This window comes from Tinamus guttatus, unplaced genomic scaffold (assembly GCF_059628265.1).
Source record: "Tinamus guttatus ecotype Peru unplaced genomic scaffold, ASM5962826v1 Tinamus_guttatus_pri_ptg000356l, whole genome shotgun sequence".
In the NCBI taxonomy this organism is placed as follows: Eukaryota; Metazoa; Chordata; class Aves; order Tinamiformes; family Tinamidae; genus Tinamus; species Tinamus guttatus.
The window spans coordinates 1,781,244-1,807,786 of NW_028288890.1; the positions used below are offsets into that span (position 1 = coordinate 1,781,244).

Genomic DNA, 26,543 nt, shown 5'->3' on the forward strand with positions numbered 1-26,543 from the left:
CCTTACAGAAACACGGAGTTGGAAAAATAATCACTGATTAGACCTTAAAAATAGTTCACTGCATAACATGACAAAAAGCACAAACAAAGGCTCATTCAAAGAACACAGTCATTGTTCTCCTACACTGTAATAGTTATAATTTCACCATGACGAACACCAGACATTAAGATTAAGCTAACACTGGTGTTTTCTTTTGCTTTTTTCCTTTTTAAAAACAAAATCATATATAATTGCATGTCACTATAGCAACATCCATAACAGATCAGTTTGTTACGATCACTATTTGGTAGAGCAAACTTTACCCCCAAAAGAAAAATAAATTAAAAAACTTTAAAAAATTTTTGAAGACTATTTTGTCATAGGAATACATAACATCTACAGTATAAGTTAATAAATTTCAAGCTACTGTATAGAAATACGACACTAGCATGCACAATATTGTATCAATAGAGTAATGGAGCAGTAATCATTTCACTGGAGACAGTATCATAGGCAAGTGCATTTCTTAAAAAATGAAAGAAACCATTCAAGCTGCTTAAAAATCAAGTCCCCCACCCCCGCTCCATTTTTAGCCCTCTTGTGCGATCTTTCCTGCAGAATTTCTCTAAAGCAGCCAGAGCAAAAGCGGAAAATAAAAACAGGTTTTGTAATTCCAGTAAATCACTTCCAAATTATACAGCTGGGACAACACTGCTCACTGGACATGACGGTAACTCAAATAAAGTGAAGAAGCCTAAATAAATCTTCCCGTCCATGGCGTTTTGTGGGTGTTTCTGAGCTCCCTGGGGTGCGGGCGGCGGGTGCTGCACACGGACACGCGCAGGGATCCCAGGCCGGGATCTTGGGATAGGTGACGGCTCCCGAGGGGCCGGAGCCGAGGCCGGCGGTGGCGGAGCCCCCCGCACAAGCGGACGGCAGCGCCTGTACCGCGTGTGCAACACCAGGACGCTCCGGCTGACGCCTGTTGGAAAACGCCCGGGCGCGGGACTCCCCAGGGCGCAGCCAGAGAACAGCAGTGAACTTCCAACGGATACGTAACAAAATTTACTGAAAATGGGGTAAAATAGAACCTGCTAAGCAACTCGGGTGCCCCGTCTCCCACCCCCAGCCAAACAGGACAGACTTGGAAAAAAGATTTTGTTAAGAAGAGAACTAAGTTCCTGGGCTCCCGATGTTTGCTAGAAATGTCTATGATTGTAGCTCTTCCCTTGTGGATTTCTCTACCAAATTAGCTTCTAAGCTCCTGAAGTTCACTCATTACACCACAAGCTTCCTCAGGAGACGGAAAACGCACCCGGCTTCCCTGCTGACCAACAAGGCAGCCCGAGCGCTGAGATCTGCTGACAAACCTCATGGTACAGTGGGAGAAAGTCAGGCAGAGTGAAATGGCAGTGCAATCCCTGAGGAAGCAGCTGTGGCACCTTAAATTAGGATGGTCTTTGAAATACCAAACACAGTACATGACATACAGACCTGAATTCTCTTTATTTAGTGGCATTTTAGTTTAAACACTTCCCCCTTTTTTCTAATTAAGTTCTTAACTCTTTTGCTGTGGACTAAAATAGTTTAAACAGCCGCTAGCCAAGCACCTGTTAAGCTGTTGACCAAAAAACTAGAGCAGCTTTGATGTTCCTCGGGCGGGTTGTCTTCTTGCCTTGGGCGACACGGAGTAGCTAAGCCAGTCCACAGGCGAGGACTGTTAGGAAGGCAAGCCAAAAGAACTAGCAAAAGAAAACAGACAGTCAAAGGCTTGATGTCATATGGCTGTAATGTAGAAATACTGTAAACTGCATTTTAGTGTTAATACTGTAAGCTACCCTAATAAATATCTTAACAAAAAGGTTAAGTGGCCTAAATCCTGGGGCTTTGCAAGCCCCGAATTCTTTTCGTTTATTCTAATATTCCTTTTCAATGTGGGGACTTTAAGCCATGCCCTGACAGGCAGGGCGCTCCGGAGAGACACCCTGCTACGTGGTAACAAACACACGGCACTTGAACTGAAGAAACAAACGCACATAAGCCTTACTGGAACCACAGAACTTCCTTTTTGTGTTGCTTTCCTTAAAAACGAGGGCCATTCCATTCGAGTTATTTCATCTTAAAACCCTTTTATTTCTAGCAATAAAGTTAAATTAAAGACAGCTCCACTTGTATTAATAATCTACAGAACAGTCCATATGCCAGTGAGGCTGCTATTCCATAACCAGCACAGCCAGCCTGACTTCCACTAGTGGTGTTTTGGCAAAAATGTCAACGAGGCAATCAAAGACAGGTAGTGGGGGTCTCCCTGGGAAGGTGTCCCCTCCCTTTCCCTCCCCCACCCCTGACCCCCCCAACTTGTGGGAAAAAAATAAAGACTGCAGTAGTTAGCATCAGCGTGCGGCTGCCAGTCCATCGGGGGGTCTAATTGTTGCCTTCTCCGCCGTCGTCGTCTTGCTGATCGCTCGTCCACAGCGTTAGGTTGTCGCGAAGGAGCTGCATGATGAGCGTTGAGTCCTTGTAGGAGTCCTCGTTGAGGGTGTCCAGCTCGGCGATGGCGTCGTCGAACGCCGTCTTGGCCAGGTGGCAGGCCTGCTCCGGAGCATTCTGGATCTCGTAGTAGAAAACGGAGTAGTTAAGCGCCAGGCCGAGCCTGATGGGGTGGGTCGGCTGCATGTGCTCCTTGCTGATCTCATGAGCTTCGCTATAGGCTTTCTCCGAAGACTCCACCACGGTCGCCCTCTTCTCACCAGTGGCCACTTCGGCCAGGTAGCGGTAATAGTCCCCTTTCATCTTCAGGTAGAAGACTTTGCTCTCGTACTGCGTCTCGCTGCAGTTCTTGATCAGGTAGTTGTCCAGCAGGCTCAGCACATCCTGGCACACGGCTTCCAACTCCTTCTCTATTTTCTCACGGTAGGCCCGTACCATTTCTATCTTCTTCTCGTTCCCATCAGCGGATGTCTTCTGCTCAATGCTGCTAATGACTCGCCAAGAAGAGCGCCGTGCCCCCACCACATTCTTATAGGCGACGGACAAGAGATTCCTCTCTTCGTTGGACAGAGGCTCGTTCAGTTCTGTCACCTGTATCGAGAGAGAAAGAAAGAGGAGAAAAGACTCGAGTTAAGCAGTGGTCACTTGCCACTCCTGTCATCGCTTAGCATTCGGGTGCTCCCACGTGTCTCTAGAGCGGCGCAGAAGAACAGAGCTGGCTTGTGAAATCCACATTTCTCAGTGTCATCCTAGGGAGAGACGGCTGGGAAACCAGGCTGCTGTCCAGAGCCCCTGCAAAAGGGGTAGCTCGAGTTGTATTCGAGGTACTCTCCAACTCCTAGAGGATGAGTATTTCCGGACCAGAAAAATCCTTTAGGAACAAGATGCATTTCATCTGCAGAAATCAGTGTCACACTTCCAGAAGCAGAGGGGAGGGACAGAGCCAAAGCACAAGTGTGGAGATATTCTAGAGTTACAAGTGAGCTGAATGGATTAACAACACGTAAAATCAGCTGCAGGGTGTTCATCTTTTCCGTTTCCCATGAGCACTGCACATGCTTTTGAGATGCCTAAAGAATACGCTAGATATTAAAATTATAGCTGCCTTAAGGCATCTATGGAGATAAGGAATTTAAAAGCTCACGTGGTAAGAGCATGTTCTTCCCACACAGGATTTTGTTCATTGAAGATAAGAGTGCTAACGCAGTGTCGCTGGAACCTGCCTCATGCAACACAGCAATTTAGTCATGACGGCACCAACGGAGCGATGGAGGAGCCGACGGAGCACGGAGCCATTTCCCAAGGAGGCTGCCGGGGCCGTCCGGGATGATCCAGTGACCGGGAAGCATCGCCTTGGTGCGGTGGTTTCACTCCATCCCATCCGTCGTGGGCTGGAGCCGCCCGGAGCGGCCCCTTCCCGCCGCGCGCTGCACGGAGCGGCTCCGAGCGGCTCCTTCCTCCTCTCCTGGGGTGGTTCCGCTGCGCCGGGCGGGAGCAGCCACCCTGCTCCATGCAGCTGCTTAATTCTGTTATATCTGCACCACCCGACTAACAAGGAGGGCTCTGACTGTTCCCCAAGTGCTGCTTGGAGCCTGGGTACCAGTAACAGCCCGCAGGGAGCCGGTGCACCCCTCGCCAAAGAACGTACCCACCCCGGGCACGCGCATCCGTCCTCCAGCTGGTGCTTCCCCTGGGTACTCCCCGTGCGAGACAGGGAACGAGCAGATCTGGCAGGATCCTGTAGTTCTCCCCTATGCAGCCACAAGATTAGATAACGGTTGGGCCCAGAAAGGTTTCTGCAAATACTGAGTCATTTTCACAAGCGTTTGCAAAGACAGGGTTCGCTTTGGGCCTTGACACCACATTCACGATGGAGTCCAGGAAGCCAAGGGCTCCTGGTCGAGGATGTTTCAGCCCAGAATCTCGTCTGAGGGTCTTGGTAAGCGAGCTGGGCACAACTGCCTTCTGTATCAAGGGGAAGAGACAGCTGAGGGACCAGAGACGGGTGTTATTTTGAAAGAGGGAGGGTCTCCTGTGACCATCAGCAGGCACCAGACAGGCCGAGGTGCAGGGGACAAGGCAGCCCCAGCTCTCAGCTCCAAGGCCAGGAGGGCGCGCGGCACCCAGGCCATCCAAGGTGCCAAGTCACTAACCCCGTCCCCGCTGTCCCCAGGGCAGCAGTGGCTCCTGCTTTCGTGCAGATGCCACGCAGGGGCACATGGCAGCGGCTTAGCCTTGTGCACAGCCACGGACGTGCCAGGCTGCTCTCTGGTTTAACCTGAAACAGCTGGCAAGAGCTGAAGGCTCTGCGGGAGGTCACAGCCACCCTCAGCACCACAGAAATCCCTCCTTCCTCTCCCTCGATACCCAGCAGAAGTATCTATCCAGCCTGCAAACTGCAGTACGCTCAGTACAGGGCTGCGCCAACCATCTATATTCCGATTTTCTGCCTCGTATCGTAGGTTTGCAGGACTCTGGCTGTCCGTTTTTATAGGGCTTAACGATTCCATTCGTTCTGCCCTTCAGCTCAATGACATCTGCCCAAACTGATTAAAGATACTGCGGCTTGGAGCCATTTTTGAAAGATACACAACATTTTTGATTTTTTTGAAATTTTTGAAAGAGCACAATAAGGTACCCCCCTGCTCTAGAGGTTCTGGGTTGTTTATCCCAGGAGATAATAAAAACTTGGCTGCACAAGCCCCTGAGCAACATGATCTCGGTAGCCCTCCTTGGACTAGAGACCTCCACAAATCCTCTCCAACCTCAAGTATTTTCTTACCTCCTGGCTCCAATTCAAGAGCGCCTGGCAGAAGCCACATTGAAAACTAAACTACAACAGCAGCAAGGGAGTCACTGATTCCCACAGTTTTCTGTCTTGACACGAATTATGAAGGTTCATAACCAAATGAGGTCTTGCTTTTAGCAAGAGGTTCTCTTGCTATCACAGAATGTGCAGGGACACTTTAAAGCTATCCCCGAATCAAGTTTGCTGGTATTTATCGTGGTAGAAAGTGTACCTTAAAAGTAGAATTATTTCCTCTCATCAGAAGAATCTGGCAGGAAGACAAAATCTATTAAAACTACAGGGAGCTTAGTAGGATTAACTTGACATAAACATTTCAAATTGGAAGCTATTAAGGATTATGAAAGAAGGTTGCCTGTCAAAATCCTTTCAGCAAACTGGCCGACACATGGAACACACCTGTGCAGAAGCAAAGATTCCTCCCAGGAACCTACCAAAGCACAGGGGAAACCTAGTTAATCCCATGACTCCTTCCTAACTGCCCCTGCGTCCTCAATAAAATAGAGGACTGCAGTGATGTCTGGAAGTGTGAAGTTGGATCATGGCTGGAGACAGGCAGAGTGTCCCTCAACACCAAGAATGGGAAGGGAAGAGCCTACAACCCCCCACCTATTTCAGCTTACAATTAAACCAAGAAGAAAAAGCCATCCAGCACCTGCATTCGTGCCAGGAAGCTGTGAGGAAACACAAGATAAGCAGGACAGTCGATAGAATACGTTTAGCTGCCCTAATTAGAGAACCGCTGCTGAGGCTGCCTTTGAGAACTGCCATTGCCCCGTCTCGGTGTGCGCAGAGCTCGTCGGCCCCATGCCCTTGCTGCAGCCGAGAGGACTGCCCACTCAGCTGTCCCCCTGCTCCACACGCGGTCCCCAGAAGGGAGGATGTGCTGGTGCCATCAGGGGGACAAGCCTGGCACCTCCTGGGCGGCCACGACGCTCTCGGCGCTCCAAAGAGGCTCCCACGGCCCGGCCGCGCTGCTTTAGCCACGATGGGCCCTGTTGGGTCTCAGCACGGGCAGAACAGAGCCCCGGAGAGCGTCGCAGCAACTCGCAGGGGGACGAGGGCCGGCGCCTTCGCCGTCATCCTGCTGCCTTGATATCCTGCTGCTGTTTTCCGCACGCAGCAGGATATCAAGGCAAGAGCAGCTTCAATCATGTCAGAGGCTAAAGAGCAGGCTCCAATATACTTAATTTATAGCACTGCGTGAAGCAGATGCCTCTGATGCGCCACCGGTAAGGCAATATCCTGCATCAAGCCCGGCTCACGTTGCAGAGGTCACATTCCAAGCCCTTTCAGTGAATTTTTGCTATTGCTTCCAGCATCAGCATTGGTATTGCTGGAACTTTCACCTTCTTAACCCAGATCCTGGAGGTAGTGTCTAACCTTCCCCGAGAAGGGCAACACCCTCACGGGACAGACCAACCCTCCAAGCAACAGGCCATCTGATGACACTCCCAAATTGAGACTTAAAATAAAAGCCAGCTACATCCCCACAGTCACAACAAGCTCAATCAGGGTTGCCCACCTGAAAAGCAAGAGGAAAAATGTCAGTCTCTGTTGTGACAAGCACCACTGCAAGGCCAAGGTGCAGACATCATTTTGGGCAGTCTTCCAGGTCAGCAGAATGGCAATGGGCAGAGTCAACGACACAAGTCGTCCCAGAGCAGTAAGTTGCTCTTCCAGAATAAACTCACACACCAACATGTTCTTTTTGTTCCCTGTTTCTGGACAGGATCAACCCATTTGCTGCAAAATCTCCATGGAGTTGAAGGAAACTCACGTTTCACTGAGTAAGAGTAGGTTCTCACCCAGGAAGGGCTAAGGAAAATTAGAAGAGTAAATATCAGTGCCCCAGCTTCTCGTGCAACAGAGATGCTGCAGTTAGACTAACAGCACTGTTAAATGCAGCTAGAGACTTGGAATATCGAAGAAATCACAATCTGGCAGTCAAAGGGCTTGGCAGGAACAGGGAGCCATGAGCTTCTGGCTGTAAGTCTACCCGCTCTCCGGGAAACTCAGCCATTTCGGAGTTCTTCCCTGGTTGGGAGGCATTCCTTTGGAAAGCAGAGCTTGCACTGCAGATCTCAGTAACCTTCAAGCCCCATTTCACCCTTGCAGATCAACAAGGTAGAGTGGACAGGAGATATGTGCACTGGGGATGGAGTCAAGCCTTGCACGTACCATAAAAAGCCAAGTGCAAAGAGCTACTCCACACTTCCTTGTAGCTGGAACCTTGATAAATGCAAATTTGAGACCAGCGCAGGGCCACAAGGATGATCCAGGGCCTGGAACATCTGCCCTATGAGGAGAAGCTGAGGGAGCTGGGCCTGTTCAGCCTGGAGAAGAGAAGGCTGAGAGGGGACCTGAGCAGTGTCTAGAAGTACCTCAAGGGAGGCAGTGAGGAGGATGGTGCTGGCCTCTTTTCAGTGGTGGCCACCGACAGAACTAGAGGTAATGGCCACAAACTGAAGCACCAAAAGCTGCACATGAACTTAAGGAAAAATTTCTTAACAGTGAGGGTGCCAGAGCACTGGAACAGGCTGCCCAGAGAGGTTGTGGAGTCTCCTTCTCTGGAGATCTTCAAAACCCGCTTGGACGCAGTCCTGTGCCACGTGCTCTAGGTGACCCTGCGTGTGCAGGGGGGTTGGACTAGATGATCTCTAGAGGTCCCTGCCAACCTTCAGCATTCTATGATTCTATGAAATCTTTCAGTCATTCTAGAAAAAAAAAGGGCACTTTCACCTTCCTTTCTACTTCCTTCCACAAAACAAGCCCAGCCACAAGACTAGCCCCTTATTTATGCAGAACAGCAGTCGGTATCTGCTGTGGTGCCTCTAATTTCCACGCAAGCCTGCAGACACGGGTGTCACTTGCAGGAGCGTCCCCGCGCTCTCCTGTGACACCTCAGATGCAGGGGCAGGCGTGGAGGACAAAGACACCTCGCCAGGTACCGCAGCTCTCTGCAGACCCTGGGTGGCTCTGGCGATGCTGCTGGGCTTGTGCTTGGAGGTTACCAAGTTCAAGGGTGCTGCAAGCTCCAGCCTCGCTGGCTCCCCCAGCCTTTGAGGGTACAGCTTCTGAACCACCATCAAACACCCTAAAGCAACAGAAGTAACGCAATGGTTCCCCTTAGACAAAAACTCCTGCAGGTTTAGGGTCTCTACCACTTGGGAGTCCAGAGACCTGTACGCCTTCAAAGCCCTCTGATTTGTAAAAAAAAAAAAACCTCTAACTTCAGAGACAGTTAAACCACAGAGAAGGTTCTCCCGATTTCTACATTACAACTGTGAACTCTGACTCAGCACCACGTTCAAGCCCTGGCAAGCTCCCAGCGTGCTCAAATATCACACTGCAGCCAGGGGAAGGCTCAGCCCCGCGCTGAAAAGTCAGGGAGCAGGCAAAACTTCTGCCTGCAGCTCATCTCAAGGTCCATTCTCACCAAAAGCCCAAGGGTTGGTCCTCCTCCATCTTCTTTCCAGAAATATCGTCATTAACAGGTTTCCTTGGGATCCATGGGGGAAGTTCACTGTTAGACAAGCCTGTCAGTGGCTGCTTAGGAACTTATTCCAGGACTCTTCATCCTGCATTTCTTACCTTGCAGCAGTGCAAGCCTGAACTAATTATTTTTAGGTGAACGTTGACTCTTTGGGTACAGAGTAGCTGCCGCAGAGAACCGCCAAGATTTAGCTCTGTCTATATATCCCCAAAGAGAGGGATTTTCACTCTGTTTTTGTAACAAAGTGCCCCCATCCACTCATTTATGGCTGTTGTCTAGCTTTGATGCCTTATCTGAAAGCACAAGAGCAGCTGCTAAACACACCCAGACACTCTTCTCCTGGGAATGCCATCAACATTTGACAGTTTAATCGTATTTATAAGCCTGAGTATTTTTGCTTTTTGGATCACCAAGAGGAGATCTTGATTTCCTGAAGATGCTATTTAGATATCTAAAAGGGAACCAAACTTTCCTGAAGGCAAACACAACTGTGAGAACTTTCAAGTGTCCACAACATGTCCATACCCTTCACAGGGCAGTCACCCGTTCCTGTGGTGCTGCGATCCTGCACGAGGCTCATTTACGATCTGATATTCCATACCATCAGTGAGATCAGCACACATCCATCAGCAGTTCCTTTGCTTCATAGGCCACTCAAACTCAATCTTTGACCAGAAGAGCCAGCCACCTGCCAGTCCAGCCTTCTGTTGCTCTCCTGCTTGGGGCTAAGAAGGAAGAATGCTGCCCTAGGACAAGTTTTGAACACAGCAGAGCTCGTCCTCCATCAGGAGGAACCACCATTTCACCCTGAGCATTTGAGTCTTCACTATTCTATCTATGGTTTCTGTTCCACATAATTAAGTATATTGCCTTTCAGCAGAAACCGGGGTAATTGCTTTGCTTTCCCTCATATGCAATCTGCTAGTCATGCGGAGTCTGCCCTGTTTGGTTTCATTTCTTAAAAAAAGCACCTGTGCTTTGAACAACGCAGAGGACCCGCTACTGAAAGTCTGTCTTCGTCTGAAGCCACCAGCAATGTGAGCAACCAGCGAGGAACACGCAGGCGTTCCAGGTGTATTAAACTCACCACCTTATGAAATGATCACAGCTTTAGGAAAAGATGACGGCCGAAAGGGTTATCCTCCCGTGACACAAAGTAGGTGCACCAAACTAGATCTAGAAAAACCTTCTCATATTTCATTGGTTCTTCTCCACCTTTGTTTTCCCTTCTTCCACTAGTATTTTATTTAATTACTAGTATTATATTTATATAACTAAAGTGGTACCATTTCTGTCTTTGTCAACCTCCTCCCTTTACTGTCCCCTGTGCTCACGTTTTATCTGAGTGCTACCAGGGGTATTTTAAGCTACAGATTGGGCCGTTCTCTTGTCTCAGCCAGAAAAGGGCAGGAAGACTGTGGCCAGAAGTTAGTTCCCCACTGCTGTCCTGTTTGACTGTTTCAGTATGAATAATGTTATTCTAGTTCCTAATTTTAAGTTCATAGAGCCTGCTTTCATCACAAGACAGTCGGTAGCTGGAAAATGCTGAAGGCTCATGTAGTAATAGATGGTTCTGCCATTAAGCTCCAAATTGCTCACAGCAAATCAAGGAGTAATGTCTGGAAAGCAAGACTGTGCTACCGGTAGCATAACTGGATCTTAGAGGCTACGTAGACACTCCAGACACTGATTAGGATTTCTGCATGCTCCTACAGCTGTCAGCAAGCTTTCATCACATCCCACAGCCTTTATTATTTAAGGCAACTTTGAACCACCTGGGACAAAGTCTTCAAATTAAAAAAAAAAAAAGACATTAAAACCAACAGCTCATTTATTTCATTGACTTCTGTAGCTTATTAACTACTTAAACCAACATGAGCTTCATCATACCACATACAAGTTTGATCAGTTTTTGGAGCCTGGAGATTTACTTCAGTTTCAGTCTTGCTCTGATGGATTGAAGTTAGAGAAAGAGCAGTTTCAACACCATGAAGTCACTCCTGCCTCAAGTCTGTCACGTTCTGCACGTGGAAGGAAGGTCATAAGGGACCTGAGGAGAGAAAGTTAGTGACAAAAGCAGAGCTCCGAGCCGTTCTTTTTCTGCATGTACCTTCCTTATCTGCAGTGCTGCAGTCGCACCATTTGGCGTAACTGTTCAAGCAACGGAAGCCCCGAATCTCGCCGACCTGCCCATCGGCTTCTTCTGTAGCTGTTGAGATAAGGCAGGTCTAAGGGGGCAGCCACCCAGCTCTCGAGGCAGTTTCCAGGTATGTTATTAGACCTTGCAATCCGACATGGCTACTGACTTGAGACACAACAACCCAGACTTCAAAGCAGCTCAAAGGAGTAACCCAAGCTTCCTAGCATGGTCACCTGTACACGTTTCAGGTTCATCTGTGTAAAGCTGTCAACTACTTCTGAATTAGCATTCCAGGCTAATTCCAGTGAGTTCCTTCTATAGCTAGTATTTGTTTTTTGAGTCATTAAGAAATTTAAGCTTGAGTTTTTCTCATGGTCTGGATTCCTTATTAACACCCCAATTCTTATTAGCCTCACCAAAAGGACAGCGCATTAAACAAGATGAAAACTAGTTTGCAGGACAAGCTGCTTCACTGTCCTCCTGCCACTAGACACTTCGCACTCATTTAATAAAAACTCTTGGGAAAAATATACGATCTCTGTTGGGTCTAGGACCCTCCTGCCAGCAGATGGAGGGAGCAGCAAATGCAGCTGTATCAGCGCGAGCAGTTAGGAGGTCTGTTACTCAGGGCTCATCGCACTGTCTCTGGCAGATGGGGTACCAGCACCTCTGCCTGTTAACTACAAAGGAACAGAAGGGACGTCAAGTTATTCCTTCCCCAGGGTACAGCAGGCTGGCAAGCAACATCTGCCCACTTCTGCAACACCTTAACAGCAGACCAAGACCAGCACCCTGCTCCTTCACTCAGCAGCGCAGGGAACTCTTCCATGGAAGATTACTGAGCTGTTCCCTGCTAAGGAGCCTTTGCTACAAGCTTTCTGCAAAGCGTGTGGGGTGTTATCCGGCCGTTCTGCTGCCACGGGCACTCAGATATGGTCTTGGAGAAGGACAGAAGTTTTCAGAGCTCAGAATAGATCCTTTTACAATGAGAATCCCAATTAACTGGCTTCTAGAGGCTTTTATGAGCTCCATGAAGAAACTTCAAAGTGTCAGTTTAAAAGCTCTTTGACAATGTCTGCTGCTCTTTCCTCCACAGTATTTTAACATGGCTTTAGAGATTTATTTTCCATCCAAACATTATTCCTCAGAAATTTAATCCACTTACAGTCTTCTAAACTGAAGAAGCCATGCAGGAAACCCATCACTGGCCACTTAGAGTCCTAAGACTTGATCAGCACTGGGAAAGACTCACTGTTTGTCTAATCTGAGGTAAAATAATAAAAATCAAGATGGACTCCTGCTACTCCAGTCATGCAAGTGAGGACAACCCAACAAATGAATCAAGTTTCATGAGAAAAAGGTGTTCAGTGCTACTTGGGGTATTAGCTACTTAAAGACTTACCTCACAGCTTCCAAGAGTACTAATCTGGCACAGATATTAAGAGTTTCCCTTCTCCAATCCCACTGCTAGGTAGCAAGTATCCTACTACCAGGTCATTACTTCCTGGAGCTTCAAGACCAATGCAAGAAGCTTGTCCTTCATCAGGGCCTCAAAAGTGACAGTGTGATGCTGTACCCAACGCTATTTGCATGGACCAAGTAGATAGGAGGGAGCAGAGGTGCCCCCAGGCAGGTTATCCGATGCAGACTGACAGCAGCTCCTTCCTGCTGGAAGTTTCAGTCCCTGCAGCTTCTTCCCTGGGCCTGCAGGGCTTGCCCAGCGGATCTGGATGATCCACTCCAGTCTGCTCAAACAGGGCAAAAGAGGCAATTTTTGGCTTCTTGCACCACGTATTCCCGGTAGGAAAATCCATCATACCTCTGCAGTCTGCAAGGGACCACCACAGCAGAATGAAACGGGAGAGGTTGCCACCACGCAAACAACTCCCTGTAGCTACTGCTCAAGCTTTTAACTGTTCCATTCTGTTACCTCAAACGCTTTGGGAAAGCGTGCTCACTGTATGTCAAGGCAAGGCTCTGGGAGTGTAAGTAAATAAAGAAAAATAAACCCACCACACCATTTTTTTCACTGGGTCTCTTGGTCTGCAGAACGGGCAGATCCTTTCAGAGTCTGCAATGTGTCAGACTAGAGTAAAAGGCTTTCCAGAATGCCCCGGCAGCCAAGTGGACTCCAGCACGTCAGCTCCACAACAGGTTTAATTTCCATGTCGGTGACCACGGTGATTATCCCTCCAGATGCAATTACCCTCCCGCTGCTTCAGGAAGTTCAGGCTTGACCTTACACACCTCTAGCGAAGACAGTTTTCTGAAATGAACTCATAGAACAGAAATCCAAGTTTTTACACTAACAACATTCTAGAGCACTGCATCCGATTTCACAGTCATTGCTATGAGAAGAGTGAGGTCACTGTTCTAGATCTGAGCGCAGATTTAACTACCCTTGCCTGGTTCCAGCCGTCTCTCCCCAGCCCTCATTTGATCTCCGTTCACCCCAGCAACGGAGCCCTTCAGGCACTGACGTCTTGACACTGCCAAATGCAAGACACCAAGAAATGCAAGCAGCCAAACTCCCAACTCCAACATGATGAAAAATTCATCACATGTAACAAAGCCCAACAGCACGAAAAGGCAAAGCTCCTGTGACTTCCTTAGCTTGGTGTAAATCAAGGGCTGTTAATCTTGCCCAGGTTCTCATTCACTGCTGAACACTGAGCGTTCGTCTTTCACAAACACAGATCCCTTGCAGCACTTCGTGGGTATCTGTTAGCACGCAGCACAGCAACTGCTTTTCCAACTACTATTAATAAACTTTCTGCTGCAGAGAACCACAACTGCCCAAACAGCAACATGTCCCTCAGCAACTGAGTTAGCTCTGAAGCTGAGATTCCTCACTGGCCTTTTCCTAGAGCCTTGTTGAAGACATCTTAAACCTAAACCATAAGCATGGTGGCATGCCAAGTAGCTTTGCCTGATACACAAGCACAGGCACCAAGCCAGTTAACCCATTGACTAAGATCAGAGGGACGTTGCAGGCAATTAAGGCGTGTTTTGTACTTTGAGTTTCTGCAGACTGGGCACTTTCAAGTGCAGAAGTCTCAAATACCCATAGACTGACTCAGTTCCAACCAACATCTCCTTTGCACAAGAAAAACATTAAGTATTCTCATTCCTAATCTGTGGATCCTCAAGCCACCAGTGACATGTTCTCTATTCACTCTCTACTGCTATTAACTAACACTCTGCCTTTGGTCACTACATCGGTTTTTGGATCAGTATCAGGTTTGTTTAATACCTAACCGGGCATGTGCTGCGTCATTCCCAAGACATGACTAAGCCTGGTTAACACAGAACAAACTACCACCTCCTCTCCCTACTGGCTTTTTAATCTTCCTTTATACCCTGCAGCTGCTTCGTATCACCTGCTCTATAGATTTTTGGGGGCTGTAGCTGCACTGTCACTGCTACATTTTCAGCTACGTGATCTCACCATGTTCTCAGCCTCAGAGCCCTCCCATGCCTACTTGCAAAGCAGGTTCCAGACTACCTAGGACAGAGCCAGCATGCAGTAATTGCATGTCTAAGTAGCATTTCCTTCTCTGCTTAATAAAATACTAAAAAATAAACTGAGATTCAAGGGAAGTTCCTACAAAAATGGGTTGACACCTTTTTTCTTTTTTTTTTTTTTTAAAAAAAAACACATTAAGTACATGATAGTGTTATTCCAAGAGCCTGCTTTGGCAGTGTTTCCTGCATCCCTGGAGTTGCTGGCTCACATCGCTTTTCCCTTCTGTTTCCAGAATATACTGTGAGCGTTTCCATACTCCACCAAGCAATCCTCAATATGGCAAAGAATACGAGTGGATGATACTGTAACCGCAGTGCGATGCCTACGTAGATATCAAGTCCTGCACTCCATCAACCCCAACCAGTAAGAGAACAACAACCTCCCAAAATCGAGCCTGCCAAAGGCAGCAGTGTGCAGTGCACGGGGCCGCAGAGAAGGAACAGCTTAAACTTGCTGTCATGGAGTCCTTGGACAAGCTGGAAAAAAACAGGCTGCTCCTGAACTCCTCCCCCAAGGCAGGCTTCCCACTTGAGGAATCCTGTGATGACACTGACTCCGTGCTGGAATGGCAGCAATGCAGAGCGCTGCAGGGTGGGAATCCACAGTCTTGACATCTGGATTCTGGAGACAGGAGTCAGGCCTTTTACTTAAAGCGAAGTAGAGACTAGAGTGAAAGTCCTTTTTGTCATCATTTTCCTTGGTTTTAAAATGGGAGGAGGGACTGAGTTACATAACCTCAGCAGCCAGCTGGTTGCAGGTTTATATCCTTCCCCTTTACTGCTTGTTCAGGGCTAAATGCAGATTTATAGTGACCCACGTGCCACTCTAGAGCTCAACTCTCTCCATTTTGGAGGAGGAGGAGGAGGCAAGAACTGGTAACAGTAGGGTCTGTCCTGGACATCAATAATGTTGGGGCACAGTCAGAAACCTACCCAGGAGACCTGAGCCAGGAGCTCTTGCAATCTCACTTATACAGCCCGAATGCTCCTTTACAACCAAGTTGGAAATGTGCGATATTTTCAAGCAGTGCAATGCAAACCACGAGCTGGCTTTGGATTATAAGCAAGCCATTTTGTCTCCACAAGGGAATCACAGTTCCCCGCATCCAAAAAGATGGCAAGCTTTCCAGAGGCAGGAGGACAAACAAAGCCTGGCAAACAAAGTAAAGGCAGAACATTTTATCTGACTTCTGCAGCATGACACTGGCCTGTGGCTATTTATCTGAACATCTTGAAGCCAAGACGAAGGCTTCAAAGGTTGGAAGACAAGAACACTGCATCTTCACCAGTACATCAATAAATTCACACCTACTTCTATTTCTTTTTAGTAGGCACTAAATATGTTTCCAAGCTATCACTTTCCAGCAAAATGACCACTACTTGCAGAAACCGATCAAGTAAATATTTGCTACTGTTTTAATGGAGTTTTTCCTTTTCAGACATAAGGTTTTAATTTGTTTATAGTCACATGAACCTAATAGGAGGGAAGGAAGGAGATTTCAGCCAAGGACAAGCTACATTACTCATCTTCTCAGTAAACAACAGAAGTTAAGAGTTGCGATCTTCCAGAAGGGAATAAGGAAGGTCTAGATAGGAAGGCAAGGAGGGTCTAAGCTGGCTCCAGACCAGTTAGCATAAAAATATTTAGAACAGCTCTATCTCCAGAGGAAGGAGGGAAGAAAGAAAAAAAAGCAGCAATAAAAAACTGGTCTTCGAGTTGGAGAGCAGTGAGGCATAGAAGAATGCCTGGAAGCATCAAGGGTGCACGAGCTACCCAGAAATGACTAGAGCCCTAAACACATCTCTGCTGCAGTAAAGTGGAAGATGCCTGTATCCAATTAGGAGCCACAGAAGTGCTAGGGAGACCAGGCAAATCCTGTTTTACCTTGCTCTGCGCTGCAGTTATTCCATGAAGTGTTAATGTTTCACTATCGATCACAGGTCAGGAGGTGGGCAGAAAAGCAGAAGGTACTTTCAGATCCGTAGGGTCCTCAATATTTAACCTAGTATAGGAAGGTGCTCTCCACTCCAAATGCAGGATGTTTCAAACAATACTTCTGCCACTGAACAATCTGGTATCTGATTAACATTCAGCGAGTAGCTAGTTCTGGTCTGAATCAGTCTGATACTTCTTTCTGCTCCTTCTTGACAGACTGGTGCTGAGCTCCCTGGGCAAGCAAGAGGAGCAGCACCAACAAGTCAAGCAGCACTCAGCTTCCAAGGACACGTCTGAAGTTCAAGAAACACCTCCCTAAAAGCATCTACTTACTCGAGCACCGGCAACTGGAAAAATGAAAGTTTTTTTTCCTCCAAACACATACTCTTTCCCAAAACTTTCTAGGCATTCATTTGCATATGGTTTACTTACCATTTAGTTGCTTAAAAAGGAAGGCTGATGAGTAGAATTGCAGAGTTGGTGTGTTATACCTTGCTATGTCAGCTACTGACAGATCTGCCACTGTTCATGGATGTTTCTCCTGGTATGAAGGGAAGGCTACCAAAATCTTCTTCCATCCATAGCAGCTACCTCAGCCCCTACTCTGCAAACTGAGAACCAAGGCATCTTCCTTACTCAAGAGCCACAGCAAGTAGAGGATCCATTCCTAAACGTAAACTGAAGCTGCATCACCCCATCAAAAAGGTAAATGTGATGGGCACACCTTACCTTTTGGGATGTTTCTTGATGTGGAGATCTGAATACTTACTGCTTCATCCTACCCAAATCCAAGCAACTCCGCAAACCCAGACAGGCTACCCGGCATGTGCTCACCCACATTCTCTCAGAGCATTTACCAGCCCTGAAGAAGCACCAAGTCTTCACAGATTTAGTATAGACAGCTGTATTTCACAGAATCACAGAATGGCAGAGGTTGGAAGGCACCTCTGGAGGTCATCTAGTCCAACCCCAATGCAACCCAAGATACCACTGCCCTCTTGGCCACCAGGGTACATTACTGGCTCATGGTCAACTTGTTGTCCACTCAGAATCCCAGGTCCTTCTCTGCAGAGAGCTGCTTTGCAGAACACTGGTCAACTCGGAGATCCTCTACAGGCTGCAGGAAACCATCAGGCCAGCCCCCAAATTCAAAGCTCTGTGTGGCTGAGTCTGCTTATTCCTACCCAGGGGCCACGCTGACCATGCTTCTAAAACAACAGCCAGAGCAATCCAGACGTGGCAGTGAAAACAGGTTTAAGTGATGCAAGTCAGTAACAGCAACAAAGAGATGGTGCAGAGGAGAGGAAAAAAGGGAAATGAAAAAAAGATGAGGGATCCTCAATTAAGGAAAAGTTTCCTGCTACCAGCAATAGAGTGTAAGGAAGAGGAAAGTTCACCAGCTCTCCTGAGGACAATCCAAATCCAAATCCCTAGGGCATAAGAAGCCCTAGGCATCGCCTTACCATAGGAAGCAGAGCAGGCAATAGGATACACTGTTATCTGCACAGCCCTCACTTCTCTTGCAGGCATCATCCAGTAGGTTAATGAGAACTGGTAATGCAACACCAAATAACATGGTCCAGTTCACAGGAGACAAGCCAAGAACACAGTGTATATGTTCCAGTGGTCCATAATAAAGAGTTTTTGATTCAGAAAACACTTCTGGAATTGAAGTTGTTTCTGTGGTTGCCCTTAAATTGCTGTTCCTGTAATTTTTAGTAAGCCTGAGTTCACATCAGAGTGCCCTAAGAACCTATTCCAGACAGTGACTGTGAGATGAGCTGGTGAACAAGGCTTGGGGAGACAGGGCTGTCCATGCACATTACTTATTGCATGGTGTTACAACAAGATGAGTCTCCCGTGAGACAACCACTTTTAACCTAGGAGCACAACCAGCTCAAGCAAATGCAACCCCCTCAAAGAAAAATGAGACATTAAAAAAAAAAAAGGCAAATAAACAAAAATACCTAAAACTCTCACTCTCAGAGCCAGTCACAATCTAAAACTTCTATTGGCCAAGGGCAAAATGTCCAAGAACAAAATGTCTAAGGGCTCTTGGAAACAATACAGCTCTTGGGTAATGCTCTTCATGTATCCCAGTCATTGAGAGTCTTAGAGGAGGATTCAAGAGCTATATTCTCCATTACAACCTCAAGGTCATTTTCATTTAATTTAAAAAGAGCTATTTCTAATAAAATCCATACCTAGGTGCTACACTTGGCCAACTGAGGGAAACCCATCATGGTCTTGTTAAGTCAGTGGCTTTTCCTAAAGCCTATATATAAAGGAGTATTAAGAACTTAAAGGAAAAAGTCTAAAAGCTTGAGCTGCTGAAGACTAACCAAGTAATATAGCAAATGTATGTACTGCCCCATTGTATTTATGGGCAGGACATCGTGGTACCTGTCACGGCTTAGTGCAGATGTGCAACTCAAGTGTCCTGAAGTTGATTTTAGCAAAGGCAACACCAGGACAGTCCAGGCTGTGAACTGGTGTAGGGCCAGAGTGTGGCCAATCAGCAGCTGGTGACAACAGCCACCCCATCCTGACCTCGCAGACCTCTGCCAAGGAAGCCCTGTTCACTGCTCATGAACCACACTCTTGCCCAGCTCAACCAGACACATCTTCTCACCATGCATGCAACAAAATAGTAACTGTGTGAAGCAAGAAGCAGCTCAGATGAACTGTGAGCACTGCCACTGCCTCTCAGATGCTTTGTGCAGCTTCAGGCAAGGCCTACAGAGCAGCTCTTCACTTGCAAGGTTGCAGGGAAGCTGCTTCCCTGTAATCCCGAGTTCAGCTTGCTCCACACGAGCTTTCTGGCCGCCTCCTGAAGAAGCTGGTGGGGACCATGTCATAGGCCTCACCTACTAGGAGGTCACTTTGGGCTCAGAGCCAAGCAGGCCTTGGCACACACACCACCCTCACACGGGCCTGAGCACTTCAGAAAGGCTGAAGAGTACAGTGCACCTGCAGGTACCGGTGGTTAGAGTGGCATAAAGGTTGTCCCACAGGAGATGCCACAAGGCTGAAGGGCATTCAAAGCACTCACACTAGTGGCAGCAGCAAGAACAGCAACACACACAGTAGATACCAATGAATCACCACCTTGGTGCTGGAAATTGCTCCTCCAAGGCCTTCCCCCTTGCTCCCCCGGGAAGTGCTACTACCACAGCTTACAATCCCTGCTCTACAGCCTTGGCTCTTCCTCCATCACAGATGGCCGACACAGCACTTCTCCGAGGGAAGCCTTTCTCTCTCACCTATTTGTCTTTATTCTACACCGAGAAATGTAAAGCAGCTACTCAATTCTACTCTCTTTCCCTTTTACTCTTCAGATATGTGGGGGATTTGTATTTGGGTGGCTTCGACCCTTTCCAGGGACAAGTCCGCTATCCGCATTACCGCTGACAGTTGCTGAGGGATGGACGCCTTGCCAGGCTGAGGAGGTTGGCGAGGGGTTTTGGCACAACCCATGCTATGGAAAGCCTGCAGTTCTCACACTGGCTCTCCTCCTCCACACAAAATGGTCATTCACTGCATCAAAAATATGTTGCATCTAAAGCTTGGGCAACAGCAGGCTGTTTTTTGTGTGCTTGTTTCTTGCATTTCTAACCTTTCCCCTCCACTCACCACTGCAGCTATGAAATCTCACCCACAAGACCACCTTTAAGGCGAGGATGGTTTCCCACAGTTGGGAAGCGGCCAGGTGGTCCCCATGAAAGGGGCGGGTAGGTGGGCCCAAGGAGGCTGCCATATGGTCCCACTCCTCCCAGGGAGGCTGGTGCCGTTTAATAACCTGCCTAGGCAGCTTATTCCCTGCAAATGTCATTCTGATACCTGAGCAAGTAAGATGGCTGCTCCCTGCTTCACAGCCCCAGGGAAGCCTGCTGGACAGTGCCTGGAAAGGGCTTTAACGAGGACATGGAACCTACAAGCAGCACCTTCAGAGATGCTGGTGCTTGCAAGTTATTACTACTGAATGCAGAGAGGCCCAAGCCAGAGCCTTTCGGGAACAAGCAGCACCCGCCCCAGGCCAGCAACGCATGATCCTAATGCCCGAGGGGGGAAACAGGTCCCCAGGCAGCACGCAGCCCAGGAGCTTGGCACGACTCCACCTCCAAAAAGCCTCCACGGCCGCTCCGCAGCTAATGGATATCGATCCGGAGCCCTGGCGCGAGCAGCTGGGTCACACTGAAAACTTGAGTGGGGCCGAAGCCAAAACGGCAGCTCGCTTCAGCGCTTGCCATTAGGGCAGCGCAGAGCACTGCAGGGGGGAGATAGGAAGAAAAGCCCTGGCACTGCTCGGGCACGAGGCAGGCTGCGATGGCAAGATCTGCGAGCGACTCCAGCACTTCTTAGGGCTGGTTTTATCCCCCTGCGGACAGGACCAAGGTGAGGAGACACCCAACAGACACAAGCAAGGTCATAGACACACACTAATGGCGACAGAACGACAGGTTCAGCCCTGCCTGCGGAGAGGCCACATCACTCTTGAGAGGCAGCTTCACCTTTTGTTCCTTCCAGAAAACACAGGGAACTGTTTTATGTTTTACTGAGACATCTCAGTAACCCCATCGAATGCAGCAACTCCAGCAATAAGCCCAATTCTGCAGCAGCAGTTACCCTGCTTGCATGCACCAATTAAGGGCACTAGCAGCTAATGCAGCAAGGAAGAAACAAATACGCATTAAACATCACTTAAAGAAACTACTTTGATCCAAGGAGAAGCAATCTGTAGATGTTAAATTAGAAAAGGCAGTTAGACCATTTCCATTTTAAGCCATTAGAAACACGCATTTGACAAAAGGCTCCCGGGTGTATAGAGGTGAGGCTTGCTGAATACACGACTGGATGCTGTGTCACAATCCATTAGGTCACCCTTAAAATATAAGGGAGCACCTGCAGAAGAATCAGGCTCTTTTGTGCATTAGCTACCACTCCTGGCTTTATTTATTTTTTTTTTTTTTGGAGGTGGGGAAGGGAGAAGGGGAAGTTCAGTGTTTCCCAACATTTTGTGCACAAAAGGGAAGGGAGCAGGCAAATAGCTAACCGCAGGTGATAGGAGGTGAACCCCCGGTGTCTGTACCTTCTGGAAAAGCGGATCCGGTCAGACAGGAGCACTTCTGCATTACCTAGGCTGGATGCAGCCTGCGTGCTCTCTGCTACCACCTGGGTGCATTGCAGCTTGTACCAGTGCATATGACATCACTAGCGTTGCCACGGAAATGAGTGCGAGGTCACAAGCCTCCCGCACAACTGGAACTGGGGGATGGGCTCCGGAGAGGACAGTGTCAGGAATAAGCGAGTGTGACATGCCCATTACCGTGGGCCTGAGCCACGGTTTAAGCAGCATTCTGCAGAAATTAAGAACAAAGCTCTGCCTTTTGTTTGCGGCAGCAAGAGGCATTAGCACTCCCACTGTGAATCATTTTCTTATGGCTAAACTGCATGAAAACTGATAAGCAGCGTTAGCCTGGGTTACTGTTTCACCAGGAGCAGCGAGGACTAAAAGGAAGAAAAAAAAATCTATTTACATATATATATATATGCATATTTTTATATATATAAATAAAATTTCCAACGATTTTGGTTTAAATACAGATCCACCATAAGGAGGCTAGTGAAATTCACACACCAGAAACATTGCAACAAGACTGTGTGTTAAGTCTCAAGCATATCACTGCTGGATTTGTAATAATGGCTAAATTCTCCCTAGGAAATAAGAGGTGGCAGCTACACACATTGCAAGTGTTATTTAAAAATGAAGAGATGCTGTTCTGTTATCAGAAAATGGCATAAAATCCATAGGGCAGCAGAGGAATAGCCCAGTCATTTTAATATGATATTATCTTGTTCTGATTATCCATATTTCATTCCTTGATAAGACATCTCCTCCCTCCCCGTTCTCAGGCTGTGACAGTTTTGCCTGTTTGATAAATGCAAGGTTATTGACAAAATGGTGCAATATAGGCAAATGGGGCTGCATCCAAGACGGACTGCGACATTCCTAGATCAGCATTCACTTTTCATCAGCAAGGGAGGACACCCCAGCTCCTCTTAAAGGTTCAGACCTGACTAAGAAGGCAAACATAAAGAACAGTTTTCCCCTTTAAAGCACCCCCTCCCTCCCTCCACCCAGTCTAGCCTCTCTGCAATATGACAAATGCAGAATCTTCTGGAATGACTTGATCCTGCCTCCCACGATTGCTTTGTTTGCAAGATCAGATCAGAGATATGTTTTTTTACTTCTTATATTGTCAAAATGTCAGTATTGAAGAGGAGCGTTCGGTGTCACAAATCAGATCAGCCTGCTATATGCAGAGTCTTTATTTTAAGAGCGTGAAATGAATACAACATGACTCAATTCATAAATCTCGGAACAAGTGCAGTAAAAATAAGAGCTCTGGCAGCTAAAGGCGCTGATCTTTGGGGTTACGAGCGCGCGAGCCTTGCGGACCCGCGGCAGACGGCGCACGGGAAGGGATGCGCGGGGCGGCATTTCGGCCGCGGGGAGAGGCGGGCACGCGGACCCCCGGGCACGCGGGCCCCTCCACGGGCTCCCCCAAGGACCTGGGGGCCCCTCGGCAGGTTTGGGGTGAGCTGGGAAGGGGGCAGGGGGGAGCCCCACGTGCCAAGGGCGGCTCCTCTGCCCTCCGAGCAGGAGCCAGGACGAGGGACAGGGACATGCGGAGGATGCACGCGGGGGCCTGGGCGCAGGGGACGGGATGAGGGGTGGGCACGGGGTGCACGAGGGGGTCCTCAGGGCTGGGGGGAGGACGGTGGCATGAGGGGGGCAGGGTGGGGGGGACAGATTTGGGGGAGGACAAGAGAGAGGGACACTGCAAAGGATGCAGGGGGAGCACAGGGCGGAGGATGTAATAAGGAGTCTAGGGCTCGGCAAGGGGGAGAGTAAAGCAGAGGGAATGGGGCACGGCAAACGCTGTGGGGACCATGACGGGGCAGGGGAAGGGACAGGGGAGCACTAAGGATGCAGTGGGAAGAGGAAGAGGGAGGAAACAGAGCCAAAGACAGGCGGGCTCGGGGGTCCCGGGGTGGGAGAAGAGATAGGGCTGAGCAGAGGATGAGGAGGGGGGAAGGCGTGGGGAGACAGGATCAGGGAGGGGGCTCGGCAAGGGTTGCGGGGCGCACTGGGGCAAAGAACGGGACACGGGAAAGGGCGGAGGGCAGAAGGGGCCGCGCGGCGAGGGCCGGGGCGCGGCGAGGCCCCCAGCCCGGACCGACCGGGGAGGAAGAGGGGGGGTCCCCGTTGCCTCACACTGCGGCACCGCGGGAGGGGAGCGGGCGGGCGCCACGCAGCCCCCGGGCCGGGCGGTGGCGGCGACCCGGGCGGGGGAACGGGGACACGCGGGGACTCACGTTCTTCATGGCGGCCGCCATGTCGTCGTATCGCTCGGCTTGCTCGGCCAGCCGGGCCTTCTGCACCAGCTGCTCGCGGTCCACCATGTTCGCGGGGCCGGGGGAGGGCGCGGAGGCTGCGGTCGGGCGGCGGCGGCGCTCGGGCGGTGGCGGCAGCTCGTGTCGCTGCGGCGGCGGCTGCACCCGGTGCTGTGCGCGCGCCGCGGGCCACCACAACCCCCCTGCGGCGCCGCCCCGCCCCGCCCCGCCCCAACCGCCTCCCCCGCACACTCGGCGCGCGCGGGGGACGCTGGGAGTTGTAGTCCGCGCCCCCTGGCTGCCCGCCGCTCGCCGCCCCTCGCGGGACTCCATTTCCCGGCGCGCCCCGCGCGCGCCCGCCCCACCCGCTCCCCCTCACGACAAGATGGTTCCCTCCCCGCCCCGGCCGCCCTTCGCTGTCAGCAGCGTGGCCGCCCGGGCCGCCGTGCGCTCCCCGCCCCCGCTCGGTGCCGGGGCCGCTGCTGATTCACCGCGCGCTGCGCCCCGGTGCGGGCTGGGCCGCGGGGCACCGAGCCCCGAGCCTCGGCTGGCGCGGGGCGGGCGGCCGCCACGGTGCGCGCCCCGCAGGACATGGCCGCCGCGGTGCTGGAGGCCGCCCCGAGCCGCACGGGGCTGCGGGCGGCAGGAGCCGCCGCCCTGTGGCTGTTCGTGTGAGGGTGTCCCATAGGGACATGACACTGCCCATGCCCGTGGTGCCCGGCAGCCCGCGGCGGCCTCGGGGCGCAGGGATCCCCACGACGAGCGAGGCCCAGAGGCGCCTTCGCTGCCTCACGGCCACCTTGGGCGGCCCTGGTGCTGCCGCCTTCCCCGTGTGTTGCCGCACGGGGCTGCACGTAGGGCTGCAAGTTACCTCCATCCCCACGGCGGCTTTTGTTCGAGTGTCAGCCTGAACTCGGGGATCGGTTGTTCCCAGCCCAGTTTGGCCACTGAGCCAAGTTAAAAACATAAAAGCCGTGTTTTCAGAAGTCTGAAATCATAAGGGCAAGCTAAGGGAGTTTGGGTTTCAATCTCCCCGTTTTTCAAATGAATCTGAGGGGTTTTGCTGCCCGGCTCATGCTTTCTGAGGGTGCAGTGCTGCCTGGTGCCACGTTTGGCGTGGAGCCAGGAATCCCAGTCTGCAAATTCCTGCTTGGAAGAGCAACATGTTACTGCGCTGGGAAGGACTCATCCAATTCTGGGTCCGTAGCCCCCGAAGGTGCTTCCAGGTGTATCCGCAGGGGATGCTGTGCCAGTGCTGAGTCACGCGGTTGTGATACAGTCAGGCATATGCAGCCAACACTCGGCTTTTCCCACTTTTCCTTTCACAGGCCCCAGGGCAGGGGTCTTTCCGAGCAGACTGCAGAGCAGAGCAGCCCTACTTAGCAGTCACCCTGTATAATTTATGAGTGGCCAGCTCACAAGTGTGCTACGCATCATCAATAACAAATGAAATAAAAATGCATGTTCACTCGCTGCCTAGAAGAGCTTTCCTGCACATTAGGAGTTCCATTAGAAATCATAAGAGGGCCTTTTATTTTTTTTTCCCTAAGAAGCCTATAGATAAAGCAGTATTTAGAGGACACTCCAGCGCCGTGGAGAAGGAAAGGGGTCTAATGAATGGTGAAGTGCTGACTGAGATAGAGGTGCTTTCTCCCTGGCCAGGCTGTGCCCATGTGCATTTCTGCATCCAGTGTGTCCCATGTCCACACTCAGCCCATCCCCGGCCTTCCCAAAGCGCCCGCTGGCACATGGATACTTTGGGAGAAGTGGCTGCAATTTAGGTTGAAGCAAGAACGGCAGTTCGGCCTGCTGACTCTTGTCATCGTGTTTGCTGATCCTGTGGTTTTCTTTCCTAGGAAACGAAAATAGGTGGAGAAAAACTTGAGTTTGGAAATGGTGATTTTGCTTTCTGACAGTGGGCACTGCAACTCTGGGGTAAGATCTCCATATTTGTTGTGCTTTTAGTGCTCTTACATTGCTTTACAGGTAACAAATAATAGTAGTGAATGGACTTGTTAAAATCCTTATTTTGTTCCCTCGTGGGAATCCCTGGACTTAAAATCCTTATTTTGTTATAGATGCTGAGACTAGAAGATATCAGGTCCTCTCATAAATAGTTCCTGAAATCTAGAAATATATGCAGAGCATAACTGTTCCCTGTATAAAAAAACCCCACATTGCCTAATATTTTCCTTCTTTTCCAGCCTCCTTCCTTTTTGCGCCTTTTTTGCTCAACTACTAACTAGTTCCTGCTGTGAAACTTGGGCAAGGTCACAGATATTTTACTGGAGTGAGTATTAAACCTTCAGCTTTGAACCGGTCTTTTCCATAAGCTGTGCAAGACGTGCACATTTAAAACACCCAGAAATTGGTAACAAGATCTGTGGAGAGAAATCCTGTTACGGTTGCACCTTTTCCCCCCTCAGTCACCTTCCCAAAGGTGTTTTCCCTCGCTGACCTTCTCAGCATGTGAACACTGCAAGGTTTCCTGTTGTGCGGGCCTGCTAACACCCAAGCGAGCAGGATTCTTAAGTTAATTGCCCCAAATCCACCCCTATCTGCACCGAAGTGTCCCCAGGGCCAGACTCGGCTCCTTCCAGCCGCTCCGGGGATCCAGCCTCACACCCCGCTCGCTGCACATGTGATCCTGGGATGTGAAACCCCATTGTGCCCTGCCTTTGTTTGCCAAGACGGCCTCCTCAGCGGAGTGCGCCGTGGACAAGGGCAGTTTATTCCTCCTTTCCCATAATGGTGCATTCATTTTCTGGCGAGG

At 49.7% G+C, this 26,543-nt stretch overlaps 1 protein-coding gene across 1 annotated transcript; it reads right to left on the reverse strand.

Annotated features, from left to right (window-relative positions):
- Positions 1–1,277: 1,277 nt before the first annotated feature.
- Positions 1,278–23,983, reverse strand: YWHAG (tyrosine 3-monooxygenase/tryptophan 5-monooxygenase activation protein gamma). The gene is made up of 2 exons (XM_088530076.1): positions 23,753–23,983; positions 1,278–3,060 (listed from the first exon to the last, which is right to left on the reverse strand). The coding sequence occupies exons 1-2, from the start codon at positions 23,837–23,839 to the stop codon at positions 2,404–2,406; spliced, it is 744 nt and encodes a 247-aa protein (XP_088386202.1). The 5' UTR covers positions 23,840–23,983; the 3' UTR covers positions 1,278–2,403.
- Positions 23,984–26,543: the final 2,560 nt, after the last annotated feature.

Bases quoted from the DNA above. Each gene is read 5' to 3' on its own strand.
- YWHAG (XM_088530076.1), bottom strand. From the start codon at position 23,839: ATGGTGGACCGCGAGCAGCTGGTGCAGAAGGCCCGGCTGGCCGAGCAA. The intron at 3,061-23,752 runs GTGAGTCCCCGC...CTCTCGATACAG, and splicing joins TGGCGGCCGCCATGAAGAAC to GTGACAGAACTGAACGAGCC.